The sequence below is a fragment of the Penicillium manginii genome (assembly GCF_028828005.1).
Source record: "Penicillium manginii strain IBT 31320 chromosome Unknown utg000004l:1.0-7231830.0:1.0-7236170.0, whole genome shotgun sequence".
Classification (NCBI taxonomy): Eukaryota; Fungi; Ascomycota; class Eurotiomycetes; order Eurotiales; family Aspergillaceae; genus Penicillium; species Penicillium manginii.
The window spans coordinates 1,809,625-1,833,131 of NW_026643105.1; the positions used below are offsets into that span (position 1 = coordinate 1,809,625).

Here is a 23,507-nt window from a genome sequence, read left to right on the forward strand (position 1 = left end):
TTTGCCTAGGCAAAGAAATACTATGTCCTCATCTTACTCTGGCATTTCGAGAACATACCGACCGGCAATCTTTCCTTGTTCTACTAATCATTAACACTCATACTCAGTATAAAGATCGAAAACACATACCCATCAGCTCGAAAATCTTCGGGAGGTCCTTGAGAGGGGCCAGTTTGAATGGGGCTTTGATCAAGCCTCGCGCAAAGAAGTCGAGAGCTTCCACACCATCTTGCTTATTACCAACATAGCTTCCTTTGATAGTGATCATGCGAACCACGGTGTTTATAACTGGGGCCTTCAGGTATGCATCTGGTGGCAATCCTATAGCGATGATCGTTCCACGGGAGCGGACATATTCGGTAGCCTGTTGGAAGGGCTTCTCGGAGACTGCCAAGAGGATAACTGCATGAGCTCCGAGGCCATCGGGGGTTGCAGCCTTTACATCGGCAACAAGGTCCTTAGACTTTGTAAAGTCAACATAAGTCTAATGTCAATTAGCATCAATCCGTTCTTTTGTCAAATTACCGGTCATTGTATTACCTCAGTACCTAGCTGCTCACACATGGCTTTCTTTTCATCACCTCCATCTACAGCAACCACTCTAATTCCCATAGCCTTGGCATACTGCTGAGCAAGGGACCCAAGGCCACCTCCAGCTCCAACAATTGCAACCGTCTGACCGGGACGCACTCCGGATTCCTTCAGGCCCTTGTAAACGGTGATACCAGCACAGAGAACCGGCGCAGCTGCATCTAGTGGGACACCATTAGGGATCTTTGAAGCATGAGTAGCCTTACCAACAGCATACTGCTGGAAAGTCCCATCCACGGTATACCCAGAAAGCTGTGCATGAGCACACAGTGGGTCGTCTGATTGACGGCAGAATTCACATTCGTTGCACGATCCATTCAGCCACTTTATACCAGCATGGTCACCAATTTCAAATCCTTCGACCAAAGAACCCTTGGCCACAACCACTCCAGCGCCTTCGTGCCCTCCAACCAAAGGCATTTTGACCGGAATCGGCCAATGGCCCATCATGGCATGCAAATCGGTATGGCAAACGCCAGAATAGCGGATCTTCACAAGAATCTGATCTGGGGCAGGTTTTGGAACTGGAATCTGCTTGTATACCAGTGGACCTCCGATCTTCTCGGCCACTTGCGCCCATTGCATTTCGGGTACGGACATGATGATAGGTTGGTTGTATGAATTGAGAGAAAAAGTATGTTGGAATCGAATTGATGGATTAATCTTTGATCAAATGAAATTTTTGTGTCCTCAGCGCAGCGTGAAAGCAATACTTAAATAGTTGGCTCATAGTGCCGAAAAGATCATCGGAGATCGGGGAAAATGAACATCGGCCTTGGGCCACCTTGCGTGCATCATCTGTAATTTCGGCGAATGAAGCCGGGTAAGCGGAGCCTGTAATAAGACACTGTATACTTGGCACAGTCTCAAGTTGACAAGACGCATTTGCAAATGATTCCTTTCGGAGCTTCGCCGGATGTTTGCACATCAAAGCCCACGCGGGAAGGTTTTGCGGGGTTTGGGTGCACGGGCCCCGTGCGGCTCCGCATGAACCACCAACGAACGTCCAAGTTCGACCCCCACAACTCCACAACTTATTATTTTCGCATCCTATCGGGCAAGAGGACCTTTTGGGAATCGCAGCCGCTAGCTCCAGCTTTGATGTCCATATGCTTAGGGGTAATAATCAAAACAACTAAGATTATGGCATTGATTTTCGACCTACGCGAAGTGAGCCACTCAAGGTTGGGAGGCTCTTGTTTTAGGAATTTATTTTTTTGAGAAACATTTGGAACGCATTAGAGTTTATATTTTTTCTTAGAGATTTCTATTTACCATTCGATATCACCGCCATTCAGATTTTCAGTCTCCTCTAGATGAAGAAATGTACTCGACCAGCCACTTTTAATGGCGAACCCGAAGTTCGTAGTACTGTGGTCTCTATCACCAGAGCTGTCTCCGTAATCACCTCTGTCGAAATTTGAAGCGGAAATCCCTACCACCGTAGATGATATGTTCCAATTATCACTGAAAATCTTCCCGGGAGCAGAATTTGGGATTTCTTGTTCAGCAAGCCCCTTCTGAGTATGACTGTTGACTACTGGGGAATATTGTTGTCTCCTGGTAAAATATGCTGCATCATCCATTTTGTCCAGCGGGGCTTCTAACTTCCCAGAGCTACCTAACTCTGTATATGGAAAGCTGTTGTGAAGCAATTGAGGGTCCACAAACTCCACATGGTCAATTTCCAGCGAGTGTCTGCTATTTTCGTGAAGTTCTTCTTTCCAGGTCGGTTCGTAATGGCTATAGTATTGGTCTCTAGCCAATATTAGCATATAATAGGACAAGGAACATTTCTGCTGAGCACATACTGACTTGTCATATCTATATCAAAATTCTGCTGGGCTCGAGTCACCTGGTGATGTGGAGGAGTCGGATAGAGTTGCCCAGTAATGGTTTTGATTGATGAACCAGACAGGTACTTAGGAAGCTTGTGACTACCATCAACACAGCTGAGAGGTATTCCACGCCTGGTGCATTGCTTGCATGGCCTCTCATTTCCTATTTCCGTTTGTTATGACAATAATCTTAGAGCAACAATATGATCAACCATACCACATGTTTTATGTGATTTCTGACACTTTAAACATGATCTCCTTGCCTTTTTCCGGCGGCGTATCGTCTCTTCAGAACTCATTCGTGTGACAAATTGGCAGGGAGAAGTATGTTTGATTTTTCGATTTTGGAGAAGGTTGCACTAAGCCTGAGTGAGAAGAATCGCCAGTGGAGTTGGAAAACCTCTGATAAATATGCACTGCACACGATCCCTTTCATGTTCCCGTTCATGCGCAGTGCAATTAGTAGTATATAGTATCTTCTGATGGCTCCAAATCATTACCGAAAACTCTATCGACAGGCGTTTCCTGTTATATTAGCTGATTGCAAAGAACAAACGCAATCTCAGGCTCTATACCCGCATTATTTTCCTTTCATTAGGCTCAAATCAGCACCCCGGAAATTGCGGGGCCGTCCGGCAGTGCGGCTCCGCATAGCACCAGTACCTCCGCATCCCCTGAACTTTACGAGTCCGGAGTCTTGGCAGCGAAATCATCAGTTTCTGGAGATCGAGCTGGTCTGGCTTTCAATTATACAAGGCTTCATATTTTGAGATAAGTGATTAAGATTTTGAAATTAAGCTCCATGATTGGTGCCGAACTGGTTCGGCCCCTTCAAGTTGAGCACTCAATCAATCATCAATCAAATCTGAATCCGTTTTAAATATGTTTCATCCCTCCATTTACACTGGATAACTTCTTTCGTGGTGCCCTGTCCCTTGATTTCAAAAATTTGACCCTGGTCCTTTGTCTTCCAAGATTCCAAGCCTCTAACACGGGCTCTTCGATTGAATTTACCCTTCACCTGCCGGTCCTTCGATCTGTTCAATATCCTCCAGAAAAAAAGGCGAAAAGGATATCCTCTACTTTCCATCACTTACATACTAGTACCCACCTTTGAAAGTTCTGGACTCGGTACCCACGTATTTTCTAGTGTTCTACTTTTCTCCTCTTATCCTATCCGCCACGTAGCTATGAGCACCGGCCGATCAGCCCACGGCAATATCTCTCATATTGCACAGGATTCCAGAGTTCAGTCGTTTCTCAGGGATTTACCTCACATCAGCAATTCCTTAAATTTGGTCCGTTTGTCGATTCCTTGTCTTTGTCTTTGAATCGAATCGCAATTCTTGCCTGTCATAATATCAAACATCAGGCGCGAGCAATCTTGCTCACTCGCTGTCTTTTATCGCAGCCAATACAATTCGTCTCCCGGAGTTCGTATTCCTCGGGACTGCGTTCGGCTCAATCTTGCTCCGGGGCTTTTTCTTCGGCTTGAAAATAAGAAGCTGGAGGGCTTGGGGAAGGAGGGATTTCAACATCAGCCTAGAAGTTTTACACATTCAGGGGTATAGAAGTGGGATTGCTGATCATATTTTAATTGGATAAACTTAACTAGCCGATAAATCTTTCATGAAGTAAACTAAAATTTCTAAGTTTCTCCCTCCAGTCAAACTAGAACCATTCGTTGAAATTTAATCCGTGGCTAGTAGCATGTAGCTACCCCTCCGTTTCTCCGTAACCCCGAAAATTTTGGCAATGAGGACTTGGGCCGAAGCCAACTTGAACCCAATCTTGCTTCCTTTTTACCGCTCCCAGTTTATTTTGAGGCGAAACATGTTTAGTGAAAATTCTATTAAAGGGATTGCTCACCCATCACTGTTTAAAAGCCTATCAATCAGAGGATTTCATTATCCCGTCCTCGTTTGTTAATTTTCGTTTGCCTTTGACATTTTCATCCCAGGAGTAGCCCAAATATTCAATATGAACAACAACCACATCGACAATGGAGATACGAAAGTATCATCTCAAGTTGAAGAAAATAAAACGCATGCTCTTTCAACAGTCCCTACGTCAGTGACTTTGTCAGCTGAGCAATTTGAGAGGCTTTATCTGACACCAATGACTCGCCAACAACCCAAATTTGCCAAGCAGGTCGGAAATCCAACACCATTGTGAGCCCTCTACTCCATCCCTTTACTATTATGATGTCTTTTATAACATGAAGATATATCTCAGAGCATTGGGGGGTTTCGTTATCACCACAACTCCGCTTTCGTGCTGCCTAATGGCTTGGAGGGGAGCTAGCGGAAATGGAATTGCGTTTATGTAAGAGTGCAAGCTTTGATACTACATATGACAAAATATCTAACTAACAAAAAAGCGGGCCCATCGTGTTCCTGGGAGGACTTTTGCTGCTCATAACGAGCATCCTTGAGTTCGTTTTAGGAAACACCTTCCCATGTGTTGTATTTGGTACTATCGGTGAGAATCCAATTTTCTACGCCCGATACCCCACTTCGCTAATATTATTCGACAGGGGGATTTTGGTTTGCATTTGCAGCCTCTATGATTCCATCTTTCAATGCCGCAGGTTAGCCTTTTAATGATTTTACATACTCACGCGCAAATTTCTCACATATTCAAAGCACCTTATTCACCGTCGGCTTCTGATACAGTTGCTGGGCTCTCAAGCCCTGGGTTTATGACTACGTATGGTTAGTGCGGATTATCAATTGGAGGCCATATCAAGAGTTTCTCACAGATCAATTCAGCCTTTCTATTCATCACCATGGCAGTTCTCATGTTAATCTTCATGATCTGCGCGACACGCACGAATGTCGTTTACACCCTGATATTCCTGTCTCTTCTTGTGGTCTTCCTTCTCCTCTCTTCTGCTTACTGGAGACTGGCTGATGGCGACGCTGCCGTCGGCGACCGTTGTGTTAAGGTAAGTAAATGTTCATGTCTAAGTCTCTTTTTTGGTAGAGTGCACATTCGCTAAAACATTGAATATTTACAGGGCGCTGGAGCTTCGCTTTTTGTGGCTAGTCTTCTTGGATTTTATCTGCTTATCGTTCAGCTTTTTGAGGCCTTGGACTTTCCCTTCCACTTGCCTGTTGGCGACCTGGGAACGTTATGGGAAACTTGTAAAAAGAAGTCAGTATTTTTCCCAAAGTCGCGTTCTCCCAGATTAGACCCTATTCTAATAGCTTTCAAGGGGCAATGACAGATGCGATATCGAGGATCCTGCTGCTGTTGGTGATTATGGCAGCTCTTGAAGTGTATCGTCGCTATCAGCATCACCGAATTTCGCTTCTAAAAGCTCCTTGGTCGAAATGGCAAATCTTTACGAGTTTTTTGCTATTAGTAGCTGGTATTACATGCATTTTTTTAATTATTTAGCCAGTCTGATAGGCAGTCTGTAATATTTATGAGACTACTTCGCCGCACCACCCTGTTCTCAATTTCTCTTACCGTCTATACATGTTGATTATAGATAGAGAATTAAAGCCACATTGATATTACTTCAAGTTTTCTCCGTTATTTTTCATTTTTCGCTATGAGGGTGTAAGTCTTTGATGCTTTGTGTTCCAAATATTGTACTCCGAGTACATTGTAGTTAACTATAGATATAGGCATACTTAGTATTTCAATTCTGCAAGATAATCTCCAGTCACGGTGAACAAATAGAAAAAAAAATTTCAAATTTCAAATGATGCCATTAAATTTTCGCCCCGGTGTGAAAGACTCAGACAGTCCGTTCATGGCTCTAGAAAGTAGGATTTTGTCTCCACTAGTCATTGCCGCTTGGACAATCCTACCAAGGAGGTCATTTTTGTCGATCTGCCGATCTATCGGGTTCACCGAGGAATGTCACGAACGGATCTATCCTCTGCAAAGCTAATATTTCAAGAATCAAGTCAGAAAATTTTACCATTGGGTCTCTTTCCATTTTCGTAACGAGTGACGAATGAGGGCGTTCGAACGGGTTCCTTTGGCCCGAAGGAGGTGCCCCAGACGCTCGCCCCGCAGCAACCCCGCAAACTCGACAATGATGATTCCCCACAGATCTTGATGTCGCACGGCCAGGGGAAGGGACGTCGAGCTCTGCATCTGTCCGACTCTACATGCATATACAAATAACATAGACCATCGCTCAGACACTCCTATTCTAAGCGACTGAAATAACGGCCTCCATATTCTCCCTCCACAATGGAGGACACACGCCGACGCCAGCTACATAGCTGCGACCCCTGTCGCAAAGGAAAACGGCGTTGCGATGCACCGGTTTGTGAGCAAATCTATGATATCAGCAGTCTGGTCTAACATCAGGACGCAGAAAAACCGAAAAGACAGCGGGTTCAGTCTCTGCTCCAACTGTAAGCGATGGAAGAAGGAGTGCACTTTCGACTGGGTATCCTCGAAGCGTGTGGACTCTCTCGGAACTCGCCGTAAAGGGAAGACTCAAGCTATGAATAAGCATTCGAGTGATAATATTCCTGGAAACGAAAATTTATATGAACTCCCCCGCGATTTTCAATGGCACCCAATTGACCTCGACGACACACTTACCCCAGGCGATATCTCAAAATTTGCTTTTGCCTTTCCATCGCCTGTACAAGGAGCTAATTTTGATGGATCAGAAGGCACAAGCTCGAGTCTCGATCAGTCTGACTTGTTTCCCTGGGGATTAGACATCCCAGTCAACTGGCAAACTGACATTGCGAGCCGGGTTTCCCAAGAGGAGTTCACCAGCGTTGAAACTCAGACGGACTTCTATGACCCCTTAGCAAATGCGCTTGTCGATCAGTTTGACTATGAGCAAGAGTCTCAATATGAAAGCAGTCCTCTTTCTTTTTCGTCCACGGCCTCATCGTGCAAACAGATTGGTCTCAAATATTCGTCAGCTCCCGGCGTCAACCGAAGATCCAATCAAGAAATCCCATCTAGCTTTTGCATCTCTTCTGAACAGACAGCAAACCAATACGCCCGCTCTACAATGACACGCAATTTGATTCGCATATATCATGATAGTATGGAAAATGCGTTATCATGCTGGTTGACAGAGCACAACTGTCCCTACAGCGACTCGATCAGCACAATTCTCCCAACCGGAGAAAGGAAGGAGTGGGGTCCTAATTGGTCGAACAGGATGTGCATTCGAGTATGTCAGCTTGATCGTGTATCTTCGTCAATAAGAGGTCGAGCGTTGAGTGGAGAAGAAGATAGAACCGCAGCTCGTGTTCTACATCTTGCCATTATTGCATTCGCATCTCAGTGGACCCAACATGCAGCGAAGGGTACAGGGCTTTCTGTCCCAGAGCCTATCTCCCGTGACGAACGTTCCATCAGAGAGTATGTTTGGAACGAAGCAAGACATGCCCTTGAGCATTCGACGAGAATTCCTTCATTCCGAGTCATATTTGCCAACATTATATTTTCTTTGACGCAAAGCCCGCTGGATCATTCACAGGACATAGGCTTAGGCCAGCTCCTAGAAAACGACGGTGCACCAACATTTCTAGAAGCCGCCAATCGCCAGCTTTATACATTTCGCCACAAGTTCGTGCGGCTTAGTCGGGAAACTCCCCCCTAAAATAACAGAGCTCCGGAGGGGGTCAATTGGGTCAACATTTGCCGATGATCCAGAATCTTTGAATGCTTCGGAGCCAAGACAGCTTGATCCTATACTAGCTAGCCAGGAGCACAGGAGCACGCTTGGTCTTCTATTCTGGCTTGGAATTATGTTTGACACGCTCAGTGCAGCGATGTACCAGCGTCCTCTTGTTGTGTCGGATGAGGATAGTCAAATTTCCTCAGGCTCTCCTGCGGTTTCCGAGGTCAAGGACCAGCTTCAACGCGGCAGCATTTCGCAAAATAGCACTCGCATGAAAAAGGATGTATGGGACGACTTTTTCCTTCAGCCCTCTGCCGAACGTGATGATCTTGGTCAAATTCATGTAAGATGGCCATGCTCCTATGAAGAGGCTGCAGCGGTTCTTTCAGAAGCAACCCCCGTCAAGGTTCTACTGTATCGTCGAGTCACGCAGCTTCAAACTCTTGTTTATAGAGGTGCTAGCTCTGATAAGCTCGAAGAAATTGTTCAAAAGACTCTTCTAGTCTATCAGCATTGGAATTACTCATATCAAAGGTTCATGCTCGACTGTGTCGAGAACCATGAGCTTCTACCATCGCGCATACAGTCATGGTACGTCATACTCGACGGCCACTGGCATCTTTCAATCATGCTATTGGCAGATACGATCGAGGGCATTGATAAGGGAAGACTTGGCTCAGAGCATGAGCGGGTAGCCCGCAAAGCTACGAATTTCGTCTCAACGTTAAGAACAGAGCATGCCTTTGCGGTTGGCAGCCTTGCCCGTGCTTCGCTTCAGGGTCAAAATCCCTCTATGTATGCCAACTTCCACGATTCGCTCAATGAAGTGGCATTTCTGGTCGAGCCTTGGACCGTGGTTTTGATCCACTCCTTTGCCAAATCGGCTCACATCTCTATTGAGAGTCTCAATCTGCCGGGGGAACATAGTGGGTTAGCGAATTCGTTCAAACAAAATTGCGAGTTTTGTATTTGTGCGCTTCAATATCTCGGAAGGAAGTCCGACATGGCTTTTATGGTCGCCAGAAATTTGTCAAGGTCTTTGAGTGTGAAAGTGGCACAAATGGCCTGAAGGAACGCCATGCTATGGTTCTTACTATTTCATCTCTGTAAACTACCATTTTTTGAAAGAAACACGCACAAAAGCGATGAATTTCGTTGAGATTTCGTATATAATCACCATATCGATCCCGGAATTCAATTTCACAGGCAACAAGTAAGGTCTACGCATAAATTTCCACATCCAACTTTGCACTGATGTAGTTCCTCAGGGCTCAGTTACCTCTTACCGATTCCTTGGGCGTCCCTTGTTTCCCTCGAGATACTCTTTCCTGTTAAGTCAATATTCCAGAAATTGCACAAACCTTCTGTTCTACTAGATCCACAGTTGCGGAGTCACGCATGTGTGAGGCTTCCTCTGAATAATCATGACTGCTGGAATCAAGGCCAGATACACCGTCCTGCTCGTGCTCATTACCATGGTCGTGGTCGTGGTCGTGGTCGTGGTCATGATCTACCATGCCATTAGTATCAACGGAGAGCAAATAGCAACCTGAAAAGACATTATATTACCATGAAAAAACAGTACACTTATGACATTGAGACCGAAGCCAACCGATCCCATTATCAGGACCAGCTTCGAATTTTGCACCTCTGCTAGGATGTAAGCCAGGGCCGAGCTGCTCAATTGTCATAACTAACCTTGCAACGAAATGAAACGCTCAATCGATTGCAAAAAGACACTAATGCCTAATCCGAACAGGAGAACTCCGTTGAAGAACGCACCCAGCAGCTGCACTCGCTGCCAGCCGAAAGTGAGCGCTTTGGGGGGGTGAACGCTTTTCTGCGAACTATTTTCAGTCAGTATATGATTCTATATTGCAAATTAGTCACGGCGCTCGTCATTTCTCACAAGAGCGGCCGAGAGGGCGACGATAAACCCGACAAGATCGTTTAGCTATAGCAGGTGAGAAAACGATGGGCAAACACTGGTGAGTATACTGGGACCTCGGGGGATGATTCAAGCATGAACATACGTAGTGGAAGGCATCTGCAACCAGCGCTAGAGAATAGGTATAGAAGCCGACTGTGCGATAAATCCATTTATATCAGATCCTGGCATATTCCTAATTTCAATGACGTCGCAAGAAGAACTGAACCGATAATTCAGCAACAAAGAAGCAGAAAGAAATCCCGATGACAGCACTTAGCCGCTGGATGCGGGTAATCTTAGGCGCCATCTTAGGTTAGCTTGCGGTATCCTCCCTTCTTAATAGTCAGAGATTCCCTTTCGTGTAGTTTTCAAGATTATTATTGTCATCGGAAGATAAACCAGACGATGGAAGGTGGCGAGCCTATCGACTTCTTTCAGGCATTAAGGCACATACAATTCCGACACATACAATTCCGAGTCCACGGTCCAACCGCGTTCGTTCTAAGGCTGCCATGTAGTACTAGTAGTAGTAGGCAAGATATCTAATCGTTCGGAAACTGGTGGTGCATCTCTAAAATTTTGATGGCCGGTGAGGAATCCTACCACTGAGCAGCTAGGTAGACAAAATAGATAGGTAGAACTGATTACTACTATAGATGGCCTACCAAGCCTCGAGCTATATTCCCACAGCACCTAGGTAGTCACATAATATCTACGGGTGCGTTGCTGGAGTACTTCACACCTGGGCACAGTCTGCTATTTTCTTGGGAGTTACATATCAAGAAAGCCTTATTTCCCGAGTCTTGCGAGGTGGAAAAGGCTGGAAAAGGATATCATCAGAAGACAAGCGAAAAATGTTTTATTTATATACTTTACCATAAATGATAAGGTTCGAAAAAACAGTCCCCAAACGCCAGTCCTCGGACCTTGTCAGAACGATCAAGATCAGGGTATGCAAAGTGTGAAAGATTTTAAATATACTGGGCCGGGTGGTATCAATTTACCAACCCGATCACTTCATCGGGCCAACGCTTGGCCCATATCATGGCTCGTTGTGGTACTCGTCCGCCAACAGGGGCGAGGACGTGAATCTTGCCCTTTTCCGGTTCAACGCTGGCGACATAGAGGAAGCCGATAATGCTTGCATCGCGAACTTGAGCGGGTGTGGCGGTTGTTGGTGCGTGCGTTATTGCCAGCAGCGTGTTGGCCAATGCTTGGGGAGCTGGTGGGAGAGCCTTTTTCAGGGGAATACTGCTAGAACCGGTGTGATTCGAGGTGGATGCAGGATCGACCGAGAGGCCGACGATGCCGGGGAGAGGAGTTGCGCGGTCAGATTCTGCTGGATTATAATTATCGCCAGCGCCGAAGGAGTCGCCCATGCTGAGTTGGGAAGGATCATATTCATCTTCTTCTTCGTCATCTGCCGAAGTCACAGTGTAATTGTAGACCGAGAGAGCGGCAAAGTCTAATTGCGACGTATGGGGCGATAGTGTGACTGTATTTGGAGAAGGGGAAATGACGGATGTGCCGAAGAAATAAGACTTGATTTGGTATTCGCGGGTGGTTTTGAGGAATGCGGCGTCGCGGTCAACGCAACCGCCTGACTTGGATAGCTTCACGACTGAAATGCGTTCGTCAAAGGCGTCTGCTGAGGCGCTTGAGCTCGGTTTGTTGTCATACTGTTTCACCATGTCGCTGTAGAGTCTTTCTGATCCTAAAACTATGATTGTCGTTATGGCAAATTCCGTGACGATGTGGTTGATGATTTCCAAGGTGCCTGGCTTTCCAGAGCTCAGGATCCCTGGTGTGTCGACAATAATCCCCGTCTCGCGGGAATCTTCATCCTCGGCCATGCGTCCAGTAACAGACAAAGCCAGTCGCGACACAATCGGTCGGTAAACAGATCCATCGGCGTCGAGGGGACTGGGGTGGGGGTAGCTGTAGACAAGAGGAAGCTTCACTGGCACCGAGCTAGGTCCGGACATTGGGGAGCTACCCCAGCCCTCTTCGATATCTAGCATTGTTCGGAAAGCTGCCGCTGTGAGAGTTCCTGGGACGCTGAGCATGCCCTCGCTCGGGTCCAGATTCACTGCAATCGGCTGTCGGCCGACCTTCGTGGCGTAGGCAGTCAGAATCTTAGCTACGGTAGTCTTTCCTGCGTTTTCGGGGCCCAGTAATAGGACTCGAGGTCCGTCCTTGCCAGAATCCTGAGTCTCGTCGCGCATCGTCTCGAGTGCAAAATGGGCATTCGCATATTCTACCATGGGTGTTTCCTCTGCGACGTATTCACTCTGACATCCTCCGGCGCCGTGGCCAGCTGTTGGCGTGACCCCATCCAGGGTCGCTGTGTTCGTTTCGCCGGCGCTTACTTCTAATTCACAGCCGTACCAAGTGTAGATTGCGGATTTCGTTCCGCAAAAGGTGTATGTCTGCGATTCGGCGAGTTCGGTGCCGAAGAGCTCGGCCGTGCCGGTAAGAAGCTACGATATCTCATATTAGTCTTCCAAGCTTCGGTGCAGTCAATCACAAGACCAGCAGATCGTAAGAGGCGCACAGCCTTGTGAGATTCAGGGTACATGATATGACGATTGAAAGGGACGTGCGCGTACCTTGACCTTAATGCTGTGCCCAAATGCGACTTCAAATCTCCATTCGGAACCTGGAGGTAGGTTGATTTGTGAGGGAGGGGCGGTGGCATGGTGCCTCTCCTCTGAGGGCTGAGTGAGCTCCAGGCCCGGGAGAGACATATTGCGACCGGCTTTGAAGATTCAGATGAGGCGAAATATGGAGAACTGCCCAGGTGGGAGAATCTTGAACCTTGGAAGGTGTCGGTGTTGCGGAGCGGAGAAGATCCGCGGCGTTGAAGCTCCGATGGTTTGGACTGTTTGCATCTGTGGATTGCAACGCGAACTCTTAGTACCTTAGGTAGGTGCCTAGTTGAGAATATATAGAGAACACAGATCTCTTTCAAGTTTATTGGATTGGATCATACTGATACTATTCCACTCTAGCCACCTGATCGAAATAATGTTCTACTTTCTAGTATTGGCCTTCTTGGGGGGAAAAAACTTTGGAAGCTATCAGTAGGCTAACCATTCTTTGACTCCATGACGTCCAAGAAAGCTAGACAAAACTTGAACAAAGAAGGTGTTGGGATATTTGGTATCAGAGAGAGAGAAGGAGGGAAAAGAAAATTTGGGAGAGGGGGGGTTTGGAGTGAATAGATTCAACATGGTCTCTTTAGTGGGGGGCTGCGTGGACGATCAAGTCTCGCGCAAGAGTGTAAAAACAGGTATTAGAAATGGTGATGTTTGAGGCAAGTACACAGCAAAGTGAAGAATAGGCGAGGAGGAATATATTTATCGTAGCGACAAGGGGAATGTTGGAGGGGGAGGGGATAGCAGAGATCAGGGATCGCAAATGAATGGAACTCTGGCGTTGAGCGTAAAGAAGCGAAGCAACAATTCAGAAGATTCAATAGCGAGGCGGTATCAAGGGTAATTTCAAGGTATATCTTTAGTGCAAAAGATGAACAAATCAATCCAAATAGGAATGAATTGTCGGTTTCGCCGACTCCAGCTTCGATATGGTCGAAGGATCTAGAAGAGGTAAGGAATGGAAGCACTGAAGAATTGGTTAGCATGATAACTTGGAAAAATTCCGACAGAGGCAAGGTTATACTCACGCAAGAGCAAAAGCTGCAGAGACACCAATGAGTGCGCGATTGCGGACGCGCTCACGCTTGAGCTTTTCTTCCAGGACCTTGGCCTTCTTTGTTCGCTGGGCGGCCTCTGCGGCGGTCTCCTCATCATCCTCCTCAGGCTTACGCTTCTTTGTCACCTTAGCGACTGCAGATCCTGTGGCACTCTCTCCTGCTTGGCTCTTGATAGCCTCCTCAACCATCTCCTGGGCTTTGGCAATCATTTCTTGCGTCTCGGCGGACGATGGAACCTCTGGCAGGCTGATCGGCACATCAAGCGAAAGAGTAGTCTGAGTTGTAGTGGCTTGGTCGGCAACCTCCGCAGAGGCAGTAACCTCCACCTCGGTCTCCTTCTCCTTGGTCTCCTTCTTTTTCTTCTCGGACTTCTTTTCTTCCTTCTCCTTCAGCTCCTCCTCATCTGCAGCTGCAGCCTCTGCCTCGGCGATGGCCTTCTTAGATTTGCGACCACGAGACTTCTTCTCGGGCGATCCACTCGTCTTGACCTCGACCTCAACCTCTTCCACAGTCTCGATGATGCCATTTTGTTCATCAGTCTCCAGGGAGACGGTGGTATCCAGGGCCTCTTGAAGGCTATTGTTGGCAGCGGTGGTCGAAGGGGTGCTCAGGATATCCTTGGTGGGGCGACCTGGGCGAGACTTGCGAGGGGATGAGGGTCTCTTGCTGGGAGAGACGGAACGGCGGCTACGGCGTTGAGAAGGAGTAGGCTCCTCCTCGGGGAGTTCGAATTTAGGTGGGGGGGGGTGATGTGCTTCTTCGCGCTAGACGGACTCTGCACGATATCGGTGGGATCCAACAGGGCACGAACCCAGTCGTACATTTTGTATTCCCTGGAGAGCTCAAGGGCTAGAGAAGTATGGTTAGCGCCTGTTGGCATCGCGTCGCACGTTGAGAGATGACTTACCGAATAGAGGTGAGATCCATACATTGCCGGCAACCTCTTCCTGGCTTGTGTATTCGCGCGACTTGAGATACTCTCGCTCAATCTTCTCTTCTTCGGTCTTGGCCCACGGGAAGGCAATCTTGAACATGCCAGTTGCGCTCACGAAGCCGTCCTTGCTTCTCCGCTATTAAGGCAGGTGGTTAATTTAGCGACTAGGTTTCTCGGATCAGACGACTAGGCGCAGCTTACCATGAGGAAGTATGTCTCCGGGTGCTGGGCAGCGTTGTGTGAGGGGAAGATTTCAGAGCCCTTCAGGTCCTTGGGCAAAGGCGCCCGTAGGTGGGCATATTCGAAGAGGCCCAGGTTTTCGGGCTTGGTCGCATTGGAAGTACCAATCTGAGCGGCCTTAACAGACAAATTGGTCTTGCCAAGGCGACGGCGCGAAAGGAGATCTTCGTCTGTAAAGAAGAGGCGCAAAATGACTCGGATTAGCGATGGTCATTTTGATGTATGTTTTGAGAGGTGACGGGGGAGGGGAGGGGGGGTGACTGAATGCGCGCATGCGCGGTTTGCGCGACTACGCGCGTATGGGGTGAAGTGACACTTACAGGTCGGTGAGGCATTAACCAGGATGTGAGGGTTGTTCTTCTTGGGGAGAGATCGCGACATGGTGGGCAATAGCGACGGGTTGAGACAGGCAAGATGTCTTAGTAGGATGCGAAAAGGAAATGAGATGCGCCAACGGCGACCACGTAGCAGGCGCGTCGGCGGATGAAGTCACGGGTCGGAATTTTCAACCGAGATCAGATTCACACACTCGGGGCGAAACCGGAACGAGACGACTCAAGTGACAAAAAGAGACCGATTGAGAAGTAACAAAGAGTCAAAAAAAGTGAGAATCGAGAGGATCAGGGGAGAAAGGCGACGGGATGGAATTATTGGGGCCCTACACCGTATGGCACTTGTCCGCATCCGGGATGGTCCGGTCTGGTAATGTGTATTGGATGTGTATTTATGGGATGTTATTGGACAATGCCAGTAACTTACGGTCACATTTGTACACAGCTGTTGGGAAGGCGTTGGCCCCGTGACCTACATTCTTGGGGTACGAAGTAGATGTGTACTAACTAGGAGTATAACTAGTACAGCCCTGGAGTGTATTTGTGATGAGTAGCTAGGATATAAATATAGTATAAATACCTAGGTATACTAGTAGTACTCATAAGTGTAGGAATAATACTACAGAACTACTAGTATGACTGTTAGCCAGGCTACCTGCATTCCGGTATCCTTACTAAAGGCTACGTGTATCCATACAGCTACTCCGTACTCCGTACTCCATACACTTACTAAGTACTATTGTCTCATATACAGTATTTGCCCACCTTCACTACCTAGTTGGTAGAAACCTTTTGAATGAGGGTATCTTTTGGAACTTGAAATTGGAAGATATGAAACCAATACACTATTTATATACAGAGAACTTCCATTCACTTACCACATATCCACAATTCCCAAGATGACCAGCAAAATCAAAATAAGCTCGCATTGCGCGTCGCATGCACGGTAACTCACTGGCGATCCGAATAGCCTCGCCCCCGCCACCGCCTTTCCACCCCCACCAGAGACTCTCGTCAGGAGACACCGAGTGCCTCCTCTTCTTTCCTTTTTTTTTGGATTCTCCTTCTCTCTTCCCCTCCCTGATCATTGTCCCCTTTGCTGCCCAACTTCATCGGTTGACGCATCTCCATCTGTTCCCACTCTCAATTCCCTGGTTCCGACTTTCCCCCACGTGTGCCCCGCTATCAACAATCAACAATGTCCGACCACCACGACGACGATCTCGCTACCACCAAGACCGAGGGTTTCAAGGTCGGTGAGAAGAAGACTCTCCAGGAGTACCAGGAGCTTGGTGAGTTCCATTCGTTATCCCCATTGTCTCGTGTTTACTACATCCATCAATCAATCATCCAATTCCAATCCACTCGTTGCTGCAACTCCGTCTACATACAATTAGCCATCTAGCCCCCCCTACACTGTCACCGACTAATCAATCCTCTTCCCCCTGCACAGACAAAGATGATGAGGCCATGAACCGCTGGAAGGCCTCTTTGGGTCTCAATGCCGGAGAGCCTATCGGCCAGCCCGGCGACCCCAAGTGTGTCATCAAGTCCCTGGCCCTCGTTGTCGCCGGTCGTTCCGACGTCGTGATCGACCTCTCCACCGAGGAGTCTGTCAAGACCCTCAAGGACAAGCCCTTCACCATCAAGGAGGGTGCCAGGTTCCACATCAAGGTTTCCTTCCAGGTCCACCACGAGGTTCTGAGTGGTCTCAAGTACGTCTACGCCGTGAAGCGCAAGGGTATCCGCGTCAGCAAGGACGATGAGATGCTGGGCAGCTTTGCCCCCAGCACTACCGTGAAGCCCCTCTACGTGAAAGAGTGTACGTATCCCCCGTGTCCTGATCGCCAGGTTCTGGCCCACGACCACCCATAACAGAGCTGAACTGACCCATCCCTACAGTCCAGGAGGAGGAGGCCCCCTCCGGCATGCTCGCTCGTGGCCACTACAATGCCAATTCCCGCTTCGTCGATGACGACGACCACACTTTCTTGCAGTTCGAGTGGTCTTTCGATATCACCAAGGACTGGTAATCGAGGGGATAACTCTTGGACTTCCTGTGTTGACTTCAATTGAGCGGCCTCTTGTTTCCAAGCGTGACGAATTTCCTTGATACCAAAAGCCTGGGAGAGATGGTCCCCAGTCTGGGCCACTTACTGCACAGTTTTAACAGACTTTTTCGCGCGCACACCACACGTACATACCCCACGATCCCGAATCGGGCCAAGTCGTGGGGTGTGGGTATATATCATGTCTCTTATTTTTTATTCGTTTGCCATTTCTATTTCATCTTCATCTCTGCCGGCCTGGTAGAGGGTATATCTTTTGTATGGCTATGGCCCATTTCTTTTGGTCTTTGCCCGCTGCCCCAATTCAATTCATATGCATAAAATAAAGTAGGAAACGCTGCTCGGTGGAATGTAATGTGCAGTTCATAGTTTTCTACCCTTCTCCCAAACTCCTGTACGGTGCAATTGCAAGAAAAGAAAAGAAAGAAAAAAGAGAGATAAATGAAACAAAAACAAGTATGAGATATTACACCTCCAGGGGTATCACAAGAAATAGTCAATCGTCGGCTGAGAATCCCTGTTCTGCTGGGCCTGCTGCTCGCTCCGATGCACGTCGTTTTCGGGCGCCGCGTCGAAGATATTGAAATAACGCTGCATTTTGTCCCCAACCTCGAGCACACTCGCGAGGTTGCCGCAGCGGTAACAGTAATTGGGTGCGCTCCAGACCGTGCTAAGTCGATCGTCAAATAGGACTTGGTAGCCTTCGTTACAGAGCTGGTGGGCCCGCAGGATATGAGACATGTTGTTGACCTCGAGGAACTTCCGGACCACCTGCGCTCCAAATGTATAGCCAGCTCCGCGGGGCGAAAGGGAGAACTCGTCGCGGTCCGGGTCCGGGTCGGACCAGACTAGATCGGCCATGGGTCCCTCGTGCGGAATCTCACGGTACCGATCGAGGATCTTGATCTGATCAATGGAGTGGATCGAGGGTGAAAGGCCGCCGTGCACGCAGAATATCTCGTCATTGATCACCACGCTCAGCGTAAGGTAGTCAAACATGTCGGTGAAGTAGTGCCATACGTTTGCATTGCCGTATTTACGAGCACACTCGGTATAAAAGCCGTAGGATTGTGTCACGCCGCGGGACTCGTGATTGCCGCGGATTAGGTGAACTCGTTGGGGATATCGTAACTTGAGACAGATGAGTAGGGTGATGGTCTCCACGCTGAATAGACCGCGGTCTACATAATCTCCTATTCATCGGCAAACCCAAAAATTAGCAATCGATTTAGTTTCAAGCGGTGAAATCCTCGGCCTCCTGTCCATATATATTCAATGGCATTTGTGGCGTTTCAAGACTAACCAAGGAAGAGGTAATTCGTGTTCGGACAGAAACCGCCAATGCGGAATATCTCAAGTAGATCGAAGAATTGGCCGTGGATGTCTCCGACAACTGTGACGGGTGCTTGGATATGAACCACGTTGCTCTCCTTCATCAATAATTCCTTGGCTTTCGCACAGATCGCTTCGATCACCGACTCGGCCAGGAGTTCTTTGCGGTAGAGTCGCTCGATGCACTCATCCAGATCGATAGTTCCTATCCGATTGTTAGCGATGCCTTTCAACCCAATCCCAAGGTCCTGCCAAGTTCTATCTGGCCCGGCCGCGCTCCTGGTAGCACTCACTAGGAAGACCCGGCATTGTGACGTAGTATAGTGCCCTGGCAGCCGATAATTGTTCAAGTTCTTTTGTATATTCCCTTCACGCAGAATAGCGGAGTAGTTCCACCTGGTCGTGTATTTGACGGTACCGAACAAGCAAGACGGAGCTGCTGAGAGACTGGCTGCGGTGCGGTGCGGTGAATGCGAATGCGGAGGGGTTCGTTCTCTGTGTAAATGCTTAGGGAGGGAAAGCTCGGCACAAAGGGTATCGGAGAGACGGGGCGGGTTCAACGAAGGATTAATTTGGACGGCGGGTGAGTAGCGAGCATCATGATATGAAGCAGATCCGCACCTCAACAATTGCGCTCCCAACTCAGAGAGATCAGTGTGGAAGGTTCGGTCTAACTGGGCGCCTCGGGGTCACCCGCGTTCTGCCAATAGCTGCCGCCCGAGAACCTTTTGTACCTTGCACATGACCGGGGTCTAACTAGTTCGTAGTAGTTAGGACAACCTTGGAGCAGGCTAAGAGTATGATTTTCTCATTATATGGACATTCTCAGTCGGAGACTGCTTAGGAGCCTTGTATTAGCCAAGGCATCGGCGTATATCTAAAGATCCTACAATCAACTTGCAGGAACTTGACTCGGAAATTGAAGTTTGATGGTCCTGCCCAAGTGGGCTCCTCCAGATATATAAATAGTGCGGGGCGTCTATCTTCCCTATCAACTTTCAAGCACCAAATCCGAGTCAGCCCCCGGGGCCTAAACTTCCTGAACTTGAAGACTGGTGGTTTCAAGTCTTAGATCTGGAGCTCTCAAGTGGAAAAAGGGCTTCTACTAACATTAAGTATTTCTGTATGATGAAAATGTCAAAATTCCCTACTATGAAGGCCGAGATTTCCCATATATGCTAAACATATCATCTGGTTCTAGATGTAGCGCCCTATATATGCACATGGCCCAACACCGTGACCGACTACTAACCAATAATGATCCCACCCCACCTCAAGGTTTCGAAGCGGGTTGTGTAAGCAATTGCTGCGCCTCTTTATGAACAGCCTCGCTCTCCGAATCGGTCTCATCCTCATCCTCCTCAGATCCGGATTCTTCTTCCGAATCGGTCTCTTCCTCAGATTCAGATTCGGTCTCACTCTCTGTCTCCGTCTCCGACTCTGTTTCTTCCTCTTCCTCATCGAGCCACTGATCAAGGTTCTTCTTCCCAACCGCTGCACCCGCTGCCGCCTGTCTGCGTCGCGGGTCAATAGTCTGATGTTCACGGAGCGCCTTGTCTAGACGCTCGCCAGCGGTCATAGAAGCTTGAAGGGAAGGCGCCTCTGCCTTAACCTCCTCCATGCGAAGACTTGGATCAGGCTCTTGTCCTGCCTCAACCCAAGGGGGAAGGTTGGTGTAGCCCCTGAGGCCATGGTATCCCGCGTCAGAGCCAACGACAAGCGTGGCAGTTCCAATAAGCAGATCCTTGCGAGTCTCAGAAGGGCTTGGAGCATGAGGAACAGGCTTGGGTGCTAAAAGTAGCAGATTTCCTAACTGGGTGGAAGACGGGCTGGCCAGGAGGGCCTTGTAGAGGCGGGCACGGTCGCGTAGGTCATATGAGGTGTCGTAGCGAGCAAGAAGGAGGATGTAGCGCCATAGCAAAGTAATGCGATCTTCTCCGTCTTCCTTCGCCTCGATCTCTCCCTTATCGTTTTCTTGTACGTCAATGGCGTCATCGCCGCGTTTCTCTTCTTCAGCTCGCTCCTCGGTCCATTCGTTGCGGATTTCCTGTTCGAGGTTCGTGGGGCGATCCGAGAGAGATGAGGAACCGGGTTGCGTTGACTCTTGGGATGGGTTTTGTATGAGATGGTGAAGATACACCTTCGCGCCAAGGAGTACAATCTGCTGCTTGACAACCTCCGGCTCATCGGCAAAGCTTTTGATCAAGATGCGTAGAACGTCCGGCGCAATGTTGTGCCCTGGGTCCGCGCCGGCAAATTCGCCAACCAGCCAAATGATGGAGGCGCGGGCATCGGGGTTGGTTGTGGTTCCAAGGTGCGTGATGAGTTGAATGACTGTCTGCTTATGCGAGGTCGGATCCTGTTGAATCAAGTGGCGGATGACAGTGAGGGATTCAGAAACAAGGTTCCCATCCAGACTAGCGACTTGGCCTAGAAGGATACGAAGGCACAAGGCCGCAGTAGTAGCATCTCCTTGGGCACAGCGACCAAGAGCTCGTACACTCTCTCTAACCAGTTCAGGGTCAGTGCCCTTAGAAAAGTGCTCAAGCTCGCTGATGATAACACTCTTCCAATGTTTCCCACAGTGGGGAAAGATGATCGTCAGAACCTCCAGCTTTAGGCGCCAGATATGCGGGGGATCATTGGCGTGAATGAGAAAGTGGGCAATATATCTCGTGAAAGGCTTGGGCTCCCTCAATGCAACAGCAACAATGTTGTAAAGCGCAATAAGTTGCATATCCTGCGGACTTCTCAGGAGAGCCACTAGGGGACCAATGGCCGAGATGAGATATTCCGAGGGTGCGAGGTAGAGGAAACATCGAACGACACTGACAATGACGGCTGAATTGCGACTTTGAAGCAGTAACTTGCAAGCCCGGAGAAGAAGCTCAAGGTCAGGGTCAGTGACTGCTACCTCATGGCCCTCGTCATCATTCTGAGCGGGTTGGTTCTCCGTCTCGTCATCATAAAAGGGCTTCGATACAGCCGCCTTAACTCTTTGAGTTCGACGAGGAAAGCATTGGCGGGCGTAGAAAGTTAACAGACGAAGGGTTGCCAATTGGCCCCATTCATCCATATCAACGAGCTTCTTGACGAGGCTGCGGTAGTGCTTATGAACCAAATCAATCTCTTCCGGGCAAACCTCCAGAAACGCAGCAACTGCCGGACCAACGACGAAGTATTGTGTATCTCCCAAGAGAGTTGAGATATATCCGGTCAATTGTGGCAGAGTATTCGGATCTAGACGGTAGCATTTCGGAATAGCCAGTGCAGCAGCCTTACGCACATGGGGGCTCATATCGCCGCATCCCCTCTTGATGGCCAATGACACGATCTGGCTAATGACCGGTACCCGGATTCCAGACATTGTCCGTAGCGCTATAACTCGCACCTGGGGATTCTGGTCCGTCAAGGACTTCTGAATCGCGTTGATAGATAGCAGCGCCATATCCGGCTCGGCCTCGGCATGGTGAACCAGGTAAATGTAGACCAGTTTCTTAATCTCGAGGTTGGCACTGGCTGCATTCTTGACGACGGCTGAGAAGAAATCGAGGGAAGGCTCGGAACGGTACATCAACTAGAACACAAATCCAATATTGTTAGCGGACATTTCTGCAGTTCGTAGCAGTTCGCCATCATGACATCGCCATACCGAAATGACCCTCCGCAGCCCGTCCAGAGTTTCCTTTTCATGGCGACTATCCAGGAGCTTCTTAATATGGGGGACACTATAGGTGCGTGAAGAATAATCGGGCTTTGAGCTTCGATTGCTTGCTGCGGACTGTGCAGCTTCTAAGGTGAGCTCTCGAGCTATGCGCACAGTGAAGTCACACGGTCAGCTTCCATGCCAACGAGAGGTGCTTGCGGCCCAGCGGGATCGGCTTACCTGTTTCCAGCATTGAGGATATCCTTGAAATAGTCTCCATCTTGAAACCAGCATCCGAAGGGTCCAGTCCAAGGAGCGCGAGAATTGGCCGAGGGAGATGTGGACGATAGGTGGGGGAGAGCGAAGGCGGAGGAGCGTGACCTCCGCGGAAGAGGCGATCTTCCGCACTGGTTGGACCGTCCTGATTCTCAAGTTATTCGTCAACTTCTTCCCAGCTCTTCCAATGCCTGCCATTTAAAACCATGATCTCAAGCCAGAACACTCAGATTTCGGTCCCTACGATGCGACTCAAACTGCGGTCCCAGGACAGCTAATACTTCAATGACACCATGGTTTCAACGCCATCAATCGCGTTTTGTGACCTAGTCACAGATCTACTCCAACAATTGCTGAATACCTGCAAAAACACTCGTCTCATTATCTGTGGCACCAGAACCGAGTTTCTCATCCAACTCTCTGCGGCCATTCGAACCCAATCCAGCGAACCGAATGCTGAAACCCGTCACCATCTACTTACAAAGACAATCGGACTACTGGCCAACTCGAGCAAGATCCAATTAGCGTTTTGTCCCTCACTAGAGAGCCTTCGAGCATATCTTGCGGTCTTTACTTCGGTCCATGGTGCCGGCATGGAAGCGGAAAATCTAGATAGGTCGCAGGTTCTTGCAATCCTGGATCTTGTGGCTTTACATGCGACAACAACCGAATTCTCTGCCCAGGGACTATCAAGAACACTTGCTACTGCGGTCGAGACTGCATCCCGTGCACAAATGGACCTAGTTCTATGTGAATGCACTAATGCGGTAGACCCTTCGAGCTCTGATTGGGGTTCGGGACTATGGGATACGCAAGTCCCTCTACTGAATGGTTCACTGCGAATCCGCAGCGAAGACGGAGGCTGGGGAGGGCGTGGCTTGCCTATCAAACGAGTTGCCGAGCGTTGGTTTGAGTTTGACCAAAATGATGCATAAAAGAAATGGGATGAATGAACTGATGAGCATGAAACTCGAGCAAAAAGGCATC

The 23,507-nt window shown here is 48.6% G+C and overlaps 10 protein-coding genes across 10 annotated transcripts; 4 read left to right on the forward strand and 6 right to left on the reverse strand.

Annotated features, from left to right (window-relative positions):
• Nucleotides 1-33: 33 nt before the first annotated feature.
• Nucleotides 34-1,191, reverse strand: N7533_004381 (zinc-dependent alcohol dehydrogenase; the record flags this gene model as incomplete). The annotated part of the gene is made up of 3 exons (XM_057101031.1): nucleotides 34-80; nucleotides 130-484; nucleotides 541-1,191. 3 exons carry the CDS (start codon nucleotides 1,189-1,191, stop codon nucleotides 34-36), a joined length of 1,053 nt encoding a protein of 350 aa, XP_056960661.1.
• Nucleotides 1,192-4,647: 3,456 nt separating this feature from the next.
• On the forward strand, nucleotides 4,648-5,707 carry N7533_004382 (uncharacterized protein; the record flags this gene model as incomplete). Its single annotated transcript, XM_057101032.1, has 7 exons — nucleotides 4,648-4,754; nucleotides 4,810-4,910; nucleotides 4,966-5,019; nucleotides 5,075-5,143; nucleotides 5,201-5,376; nucleotides 5,449-5,589; nucleotides 5,639-5,707. The coding sequence occupies 7 exons, from the start codon at nucleotides 4,648-4,650 to the stop codon at nucleotides 5,705-5,707; spliced, it is 717 nt and encodes a 238-aa protein (XP_056960662.1).
• Nucleotides 5,708-6,641: 934 nt separating this feature from the next.
• Nucleotides 6,642-9,115, forward strand: N7533_004383 (Zn(II)2Cys6 transcription factor domain-containing protein; the record flags this gene model as incomplete). The annotated part of the gene is made up of 3 exons (XM_057101033.1): nucleotides 6,642-6,716; nucleotides 6,769-7,991; nucleotides 8,044-9,115. 3 exons carry the CDS (start codon nucleotides 6,642-6,644, stop codon nucleotides 9,113-9,115), a joined length of 2,370 nt encoding a protein of 789 aa, XP_056960663.1.
• Nucleotides 9,116-9,739: 624 nt separating this feature from the next.
• Nucleotides 9,740-10,283, reverse strand: N7533_004384 (cation efflux protein; the record flags this gene model as incomplete). Its single annotated transcript, XM_057101034.1, has 4 exons — nucleotides 9,740-9,886; nucleotides 9,956-10,000; nucleotides 10,080-10,105; nucleotides 10,184-10,283. The coding sequence occupies 4 exons, from the start codon at nucleotides 10,281-10,283 to the stop codon at nucleotides 9,740-9,742; spliced, it is 318 nt and encodes a 105-aa protein (XP_056960664.1).
• A 688-nt stretch (nucleotides 10,284-10,971) lies between these two features.
• N7533_004385 (cleavage polyadenylation factor subunit CLP1) lies at nucleotides 10,972-12,723 on the reverse strand (the record flags this gene model as incomplete). Its single annotated transcript, XM_057101035.1, has 2 exons — nucleotides 10,972-12,456; nucleotides 12,586-12,723. The coding sequence occupies 2 exons, from the start codon at nucleotides 12,721-12,723 to the stop codon at nucleotides 10,972-10,974; spliced, it is 1,623 nt and encodes a 540-aa protein (XP_056960665.1).
• Nucleotides 12,724-13,575: 852 nt separating this feature from the next.
• Nucleotides 13,576-15,246, reverse strand: N7533_004386 (KilA-N domain-containing protein; the record flags this gene model as incomplete). Its single annotated transcript, XM_057101036.1, is given in 6 exon segments — nucleotides 13,576-13,600; nucleotides 13,662-14,455; nucleotides 14,473-14,540; nucleotides 14,599-14,761; nucleotides 14,827-15,035; nucleotides 15,186-15,246. 6 exon segments carry the CDS (start codon nucleotides 15,244-15,246, stop codon nucleotides 13,576-13,578), a joined length of 1,320 nt encoding a protein of 439 aa, XP_056960666.1.
• Nucleotides 15,247-16,395: 1,149 nt separating this feature from the next.
• Nucleotides 16,396-17,230, forward strand: N7533_004387 (rho GDP-dissociation inhibitor; the record flags this gene model as incomplete). The annotated part of the gene is made up of 3 exons (XM_057101037.1): nucleotides 16,396-16,489; nucleotides 16,651-17,019; nucleotides 17,100-17,230. The coding sequence occupies 3 exons, from the start codon at nucleotides 16,396-16,398 to the stop codon at nucleotides 17,228-17,230; spliced, it is 594 nt and encodes a 197-aa protein (XP_056960667.1).
• Nucleotides 17,231-17,749: 519 nt separating this feature from the next.
• Nucleotides 17,750-18,907, reverse strand: N7533_004388 (serine/threonine-protein phosphatase; the record flags this gene model as incomplete). Its single annotated transcript, XM_057101038.1, has 3 exons — nucleotides 17,750-18,459; nucleotides 18,570-18,803; nucleotides 18,892-18,907. The coding sequence occupies 3 exons, from the start codon at nucleotides 18,905-18,907 to the stop codon at nucleotides 17,750-17,752; spliced, it is 960 nt and encodes a 319-aa protein (XP_056960668.1).
• Nucleotides 18,908-19,871: 964 nt separating this feature from the next.
• Nucleotides 19,872-22,497, reverse strand: N7533_004389 (AP-3 complex subunit beta; the record flags this gene model as incomplete). Its single annotated transcript, XM_057101039.1, has 3 exons — nucleotides 19,872-22,175; nucleotides 22,251-22,408; nucleotides 22,485-22,497. 3 exons carry the CDS (start codon nucleotides 22,495-22,497, stop codon nucleotides 19,872-19,874), a joined length of 2,475 nt encoding a protein of 824 aa, XP_056960669.1.
• A 316-nt stretch (nucleotides 22,498-22,813) lies between these two features.
• N7533_004390 (uncharacterized protein) lies at nucleotides 22,814-23,455 on the forward strand (the record flags this gene model as incomplete). The annotated part of the gene is made up of 1 exon (XM_057101040.1): nucleotides 22,814-23,455. One exon carries the CDS (start codon nucleotides 22,814-22,816, stop codon nucleotides 23,453-23,455), a length of 642 nt encoding a protein of 213 aa, XP_056960670.1.
• Nucleotides 23,456-23,507: the final 52 nt, after the last annotated feature.